General features: G+C 38.6%; 1 protein-coding gene across 1 annotated transcript; it reads left to right on the top strand.

Annotated features, from left to right (window-relative positions):
* The first annotated feature begins 510 nt into the window (after positions 1-510).
* Positions 511-7183, top strand: LOC120090459 (zinc finger protein VAR3, chloroplastic). The gene is made up of 5 exons (XM_039048139.1): positions 511-1065; positions 1188-1305; positions 4732-5009; positions 5167-5265; positions 5365-7183. Exons 1-5 carry the CDS (start codon positions 632-634, stop codon positions 6983-6985), a joined length of 2550 nt encoding a protein of 849 aa, XP_038904067.1. The 5' UTR covers positions 511-631; the 3' UTR covers positions 6986-7183.
* Positions 7184-7478: the final 295 nt, after the last annotated feature.

Below are 7478 nucleotides of genomic sequence, written 5' to 3'. Positions count from 1 at the left end.
TAATCATACCTATCCTATAAGACGAGGAAGGGATATATTGGAGAAGAAGAGGTAGATGTTGAGAAGATGAAGGGATAGAAAGAATAAATAGAAAAAAAAAACCAGATAATCTAAGATGATAATATCAAATTAGTACAGTTCTTCACCTAATTTAAAATTTGTCACATCAATCTGTTATGTTATTTTTCTTCCGTTAGTCAACTAATAGTAAGGTCGACTCAAATGCCATTTAGAACTACTTTTCAAACTTTAGAAATTAAAGAGTATCTTTTGAAATTAAGATACCAAATAAATACTAACTTTAAATTTTGGAGACAAAAGATATATTTTATTTTTAAAAAACTTTTGTCTAATAAAATTTAAATATCAATTTTGTGTTCAATAAATCTACATCTGTAAATTTTAAAAATTATCAAAGCTCAAGATTTAAAAGGGTAAATTTAAAATTTTAAAAATTATAAGATCAAATAGACGAGTTATGGACTCATTTTGTAATTAACCCCAATCCAAGATTCCAAATAATGTAGAATTATCAACCGCATTGGACTTAAATGCGAAACTCACTCTCGTCAATGTTCACTTCACCGTAGGGTTTAAACTCTGATTACACTCACCGGCTCTCTCCGCCGCAATGGGCGGAGCCACTAGGTTCTTCGTTCTCCTTTCCGGTCCTCTTCCTCTCATTCACCACCGCCGCCCTTCCTTTCTCCGTCTCGCCTCTCATTACCATAAGTTCTTCCAATCTTCTATTCAGCCCAGCGCCAGAAACTTATCCTCTTCCTTTAACCCAATTAGAGCCTCTCGCCATGTTCATTCCCAAATCTCCACTCTTGGGGACGATTTCGGGAATTTTGAAGACTCGGGGTCCGCCAGTGGCCTGTTTTCTCCGGATTCTTCTACTTGGCGGGAATGGTCCCAGTTCCTCGGGAGCCTCAACGCCGGTGGCTACTTCGGTCGTTGGGATTCTGGAATTGAGCTCGTCGCTGATCAGAAGCTGCCGGCTGAGTTTGTGAATGCGGCTAATGCTTGTTTCGCTTTTTCCATCGAGCGAGAACATCTTTTAGGGTTCGTTTTGTGCTCTGCTTACCTTGAATTTAACTCCATCGGGTTGTTGAAAGCAAGTATATAATTGGTCCTTAACCTTTTTCTTTTAAAAAAATTAATTTTAATTTTAATTGTTGAGGCAGATTGCTTCCTAGGAGGGATATTGAGGTCTTGGTTGAAAGTGTGAGCCCATGTCTGTTCAGAGATGGGGATGCTTCATTGAGGAAGATGAAGTTGTTTTTACGAGGCGACGGAACTCAGGTGAGTATGGATTCCGGATTAGTATCTGATAATTCTTCATAATATCTCTTTATGTTAACTGTAATTGCTGTCAATTTTGTTGGCGTACTGATGAACTTAGTGCTTGTTAATGAAGGAAACAACTTGTTTTAACGAGCTTCTAGTGTTTATTCTTCGAAAGCATTTTAGAGTGTACTTTTGATCTCCAGGGGTAAGGGCAAAACAATGTTGTGGGTTGTTAGCACCTGGTTGGTTGATATTGGCTAAGTGACTAATTTACATATAAGACTAAAGCACACTTGGTTCCTTGATGCTCGGTGGCTCCACCAAATACCAGACTGCACCCCTAGTGTTGAAAGGAGAATTAGGGATAGGGTTGCGTATGCAATCATGCGTTAGACATGACTTAAGCTATGCGTTTACACCCATGCGTCAGAGGTCAATGAAAATGTGTTAATCTAGTGTGCAATGACCATGCGTTCCTATCACAAGTTTTCTTACGCTCGCGCCAAGTATAACGCGAACGCAAGTTTCTCGGGTAATCCGAGGTCGAACACAGGGACTTGTCACTCAATAATGCTTGTGAAGCATTGTGTTTGAGGCGATGAAAAGAAAAATGAAAAGAAAAAGTTTAATGGATTTACACACTACTCCTACTCCTATCTAAACAGATTGAGGAATAGAAGACTTGCGATGAGAATAGATAGATATACAACAACCATTAACGCATAGTGATGTTTATTATCTTAAATCGCTCGAGTAATCTTAGCTCGTCACACTAACACATTGCACACCTCTCGGTGGTCAACCGCATGACTATATCTCTATAGTGCATGGTTGCGTCGAACATAAGATTGTGCCTATCTCTAGGAAAAATGCATACTTTGCTTTAGTGTGTTCCATCTCTTACCTTCTCAGGCAGTTAGACGCGACTATTTAACTTATAGACAAGCAATACAACAACCCATAGACAAGCGTTGCTACAGCCTTTTACCAAGCAACAAGGATTAACTCACTATACTCGCACAACGCACACCTCTCGGTGGGTTGCTACATGCGTCCTATCTCTAGGTTACACGATTAAGTATGCGATCGTCTTTGATAAATAAACGATGAAGGTAAATGATGATAAAGATAAAGATGATGAAGAAGATGACATTGAAGGAATCAAGAGATGCATTGATTACAAAATGTCTTAATATCTTAAGCTAAAATGTAATACAATACCGAGGATAGAAGAGAAATGAAGGACTCTGCGTCAAAGCTGCCGGTGGTGTCAAGGATGAATGGTGGAGATGTCTCCCTCGAGCTTTATCTCCGGCGAAAGCTCTGGTCATCACTCGGTATGGTTTGTGGAGGTGAAGAATTCTCACTGAAAATCTTGCTCAAGCTCTTATTTGTGATCACAAACCTCTGCCTTGAAGCAGAAGTTCGGATACTTTGAAATGAAGGTCGAAAGGGCTATTTATAGGGTTTAAACGCCGACAACTATCATGATTGCATTATGTCTCACTGCTGCCTTTGTCGCGGTATAGGCAATGTCACATCGTCTTATCTTGTTGATACTCCCAAGATATGCGTCCGAGCTTGATTCAACTGAAGTATCAACGCGTTCTACCCATCTTCCGATCGTTCTTCTATTATGGTAGTCATTCCGTGGCCGCAATGTCCAATTGATCACCGCAACTTCCATGCGATGGACGCATTCGATCACCGCATGCATTCGTCTATGCAATAGCTCGGTTTTCAGCGCATGTGTTTGTCTTTGCGGTCATCTGGCTTCAGCACATGCGTTTGTCTGCGATTGCTTATTTCCAATGCATGCGTTTGATTCCTGCGATAGCTACAAAAATAGACACTTTGGCACGGAGTAATACATAATATTGGGGTCGGTGAGGATTTAGGTGCTAATCGACGCAAAATTCAATTTTTCGCATATTCTAAGTATTATCACCGCATTTTCTACTTATTAGTCCTCCTAGTTCTAAATAAAAGGCTTATAATAATTGTCATTTCTGCCAGTTATCACCTAGCTCATGGACTAGTGCTACAAGCCATGTTGGGTTGTGGAATCTCATATTGCTAGCCACAAGCTTAATGGATGCAATTATCTATCATGGCCACAACAAGTAGTTATAATGTTTGTTTGCAAGAAGAGAAAGAGCGACTACATTATTGGAACGAATACAAAATGAGCCATTCCTAATCCCTGGTATAGGATGTCGAAATTGGAGGATAACATTGTAATGCCTTTGATTAACCAATTCTATAACACCGAGATAGGCTGGAAGTTTCTACCCCTTCTATTATATTCGGTAGCATAGGAAATTTGGGATGAAAATAGGAAAACATCTTAGACTAGAGAATACCTCTGCAGTTTGTATCTTTTGAAACTAGAGGAGGTTATTGACCGGATGTAAGGAGACATGGTCACCTGGCAGTGAAACAACTAGGTGTCTATGGAAATAATAATATAGAGTGCACCAATGATGTTTTATCGTTCAAAAAGATATTGAAAGTTCAAATTCCTTCTTCACCTTGATAAAAGTCTGGATAAAGTTTGAAAGATGGACAATAGCGATCAAGCCCCTACCCAACATGAGTTATTTTATGAAAAGAGAATTGAAGAAAGGTATATGTGGTCACACATGATTCATGCTTTCTTATGGACAATGTGGAAGGAGAGGAACAACCGCCTCTTCAATGAAAAGGTGCAAATGTACATCTTTTTTCAATTCATATGATCTTACATCTCTTTTGACCCATTGGAGAAGTCTTCTATAACTCCATTGAATCGGGCCTCTTGCTCACCTTTTGTAAATTTCATACATTAATGAAATTTGTTTCTTATAAAAAAAATAAGAATCGAAGAAGGGTGAAAGATGAAGAAAGTTGAATATGAACTCCGACTTAGTTAAATAATGATAACTTTACTAAGGTACTGCAAATAATTGCCCTTGAAAAGAAAGGCCATGATGTGAACTCTGTGAGAAATTTGACGGTATTGAAGAAACCTGTTGAACTTATACACTCTATGATATTAGCGAACTTTAGGATAGCACCCTCTATATTACTCTGATAACTACTTGGAACATTTCTTAAACCCCCAGGCCTTGGGATGGGGGATAAGGATACCTTCCCATGGTAAAAAAGCTTTTTGCTGAGGCAAAAAAATATGGTTGGGAAGCACACAGAGGAAATGAGTTGTGCCTTTTTATTTCTTATTGTTTTTTTTAGCGTCACATCCTTTGTATCCGATGATTAGTTTATTATTTTTAACTTCATTGTTTAAAATGTGCAACTTTGTACTGGTTAAATAGCAATGGATTAATTATTTCATTTCGAAGAATTGTTATTTCCATTTTTACTTCATTTATTCCAGCCCTGAATTCATGTCACGAGTGCTAACAGTTTACAATATTCTCCTTGTACTATCACCATTGGTAGGTTTCGGATCACGATAAGGCACGAACAATTGATTTATTCAAATTTATCTTAAGCTATGCAAGGAACCCAACTGTTTCTTCAGAAAGTAATCTGTACAGTAGAGATATGGTAGAATCATCTATGAGGAATCTGTTACGTGAAATATGCAAGCTCTGTTTTAGCAATCCAGATCCGAAGCCTTTGGAGATGGCTAATCAGTTTTCTGACAAATATGGGCAATCACGAGGGCTTTACGGGCCAAAAATTGAAATGAAAAGAGGCGACTGGATTTGTCCGAGGTAGATATTTATTTATTTGTGACAATGATTTATGAAGTGATATTTATTTATTTGTGACAATGACCACCAATGCAATGACATTTCTGATAATATCTGTGAACCTAAAAATAACTATCGTCAATCTCATAATATCTAACATGGATATTTGTGAATGCAGATGTAGTTTCATGAACTTCGCAAGAAATGTAAAATGCCTTGAATGTGATGAGGCACGGCCAAAGCGACAGCTGATTGGTGGAGAATGGGAATGCCCTCAGTACGGAGTGATTCTCTACAATCTCAGACTTGATATATCTTTCCATTCCCTTTGTTTTGAATGACTAAATGAAACCTTATGTTCTGATTACTTTGGCAGATGTGATTTTCTCAATTATGGGAGGAATACAGTGTGCCTACGGTGTGATTGCAAAAGGCCAGGGGCTCCATTTGTCAGTACCATTAACATGAATTCTGGTCTAGGGGATGACAATGGAAGTTGTGCAACTAAGATCGACATTGATAGTAAGTTGGCTGCAAATGAAGAGAAAGCTCAGCGCTGGTTTGGTAAGATTTCTCAGCTGGACAGTACGTCTGATTCGGGCTCCTCGATAACAGATGAAGATTTCCCTGAAATAATGCCATTGAGAAAAGGAGTTAACAGATTTGTTGTGAGCACGAGGAAGACACCTCTGGAGAGGAGGTTGGCTAATGCTCAATACAGAAGAAACTTAGGCAACGATGGAGTTCCAGAAAATACCAGCAGTGAACTTTCTGCTGCTAACAATTCTCTGGACAAAACAATAAGTCGAAGTTTGGATGACATTCTCGGTCGTACATCCACTAATTCTGAATCCATGAATGTCGGAAAGGAACAAGGGACTGGTACCAATAAGACTTCGTTATCCAGTTCAGGTTCTTCACAGTACGAATCCTTGAAAGGAAGTAATTCCAGTTATGTTCCATTTGTTCCATTGCCTCCAGATATGTTTGCAAAAAAACCTAAGAATTCAAGCATGGAGAGTGAGGTAGTTGATACTGATAATAACAGATCCCTCTCATCGGGCTCTAATGAGTGGACAAGTAGTGCTTCTCAGAGCAATGGATTGAACGAAGTAGGAGATATTCCTTCAACGCTAAATCAGATTGAGAAAACCAATGAAGGGAAGGAAGAAGCTGAAAAATCTGAGAGATGGTTTAAAAGGGTTGCGGAACTGCACAATGTGACAGATCTTACTAGTGCAATATCTAATGAAGACTTCCCTGAGATCATGCCGATGCGCAAGGGAGAAAATAGATTTGTAGTCAGTAAAAAGAAAGACCGCTCTTTAACGTCTCCAGCGTATAAAAGACGTTCAACTATGGAGCAATCTGGCAGTTCTAACTTTGTCCCCTTCGTTCCTTTCCCACCAGACTACTTCGCGAAAAAAGATAAGCCTTCTTCAGATGACTCAAATAGTAAAGTGACTGAAGCACATTCGAACAATTCTAGAATTGAAGTCGATGATAGAAATAATGCTCAACAGTCTGATAACCAAAAAACTCAAACAAGTAGGTCCAACTCAGAACTTCGTGCAGGGAATTCAAGTTGGAACAATGAAGCTTCAAGTAGTAATTATGTTGAAAAAGTGGCCAATAACAACACCAGTGTGGCAGGGAATCCATCCGCATCTGAGGTGCAGAAGAACATGAGAGAGAAATGGAGTGGAAAGAGTTTGGAGGGTTCAGCAGTTACTGAACCAGATCCATTGGACATGTCAGAGGAAGCTAAAGCTCAGAGATGGTTCCGTCGCGTTGCTCAAATCAAGGACATCTCCGAACTAAGTCAAATTCCCGATGAAGATTTTCCATCAATCATGCCGATGCGCCAAGGTGTCAACAGGTTCGTGGTCAGCAAGAGGAAAACACCATTGGAAAGAAGGTTGACATCGCCTCAATACAGAAGAAATCTGCCCATTGTTAGTTCAGACCCACCAAAAAGAGAGAATGATGGCAGTTAACTAAGAACACCCAACGGCATTTTATCTTCTTTCATAAACTAAGAGTATTGGTGTTGGTTTATTCTACATTGTAAAAAAGAAAGTAACTTCAAATATGGGTTTTATAATTTAAAATCTTTGATTACACTACATTAGTGATTAAATTGATATTGAATTCAATAATAGTTAAACCATATAATGGATATCTGTTATGCTTCAGCTACTTGTGAATACATGTCTCATTAGGTTTCTTTCATCTGTAGTGGATTGTGTGCAGATGATCTGGTCTTGTAGGCAAATCCAGTGGCAAGTGGCATCTCTTTGGATTGTTAGTAGTTTTTCTGGATCTTCTAGATTTTTGTATATTTATCTTGCTTGTATGGAAGAAGAGAAGGAAATGAACTTAATGATTATGATGTACTAAAATTGAAACCTTTATGATGTACTAAAATTGAAAAAAATAGGTTAGTGGAAAAATATTGGCAAGCACTGATAAAATATAGAGTAATTTTAA

Source organism: Benincasa hispida, chromosome 11 (genome assembly GCF_009727055.1).
Source record: "Benincasa hispida cultivar B227 chromosome 11, ASM972705v1, whole genome shotgun sequence".
Lineage (NCBI taxonomy): Eukaryota > Viridiplantae > Streptophyta > Magnoliopsida > Cucurbitales > Cucurbitaceae > Benincasa > Benincasa hispida.
Note: the sequence above shows the minus strand (reverse complement) of the source record. Positions and strands in the feature narration are given on the sequence as shown.

Excerpts from the sequence above, each read along its gene's own strand:
- LOC120090459 (XM_039048139.1), top strand. The coding sequence starts at position 632 with ATGGGCGGAGCCACTAGGTTCTTCGTTCTCCTTTCCGGTCCTCTTCCT. Across the intron at positions 1,306-4,731 it reads TACGAGGCGACGGAACTCAG|GTTTCGGATCACGATAAGGC; the intron begins GTGAGTATGGAT and ends CACCATTGGTAG. Across the intron at positions 5,266-5,364 it reads GGAGAATGGGAATGCCCTCA|ATGTGATTTTCTCAATTATG; the intron begins GTACGGAGTGAT and ends TTACTTTGGCAG.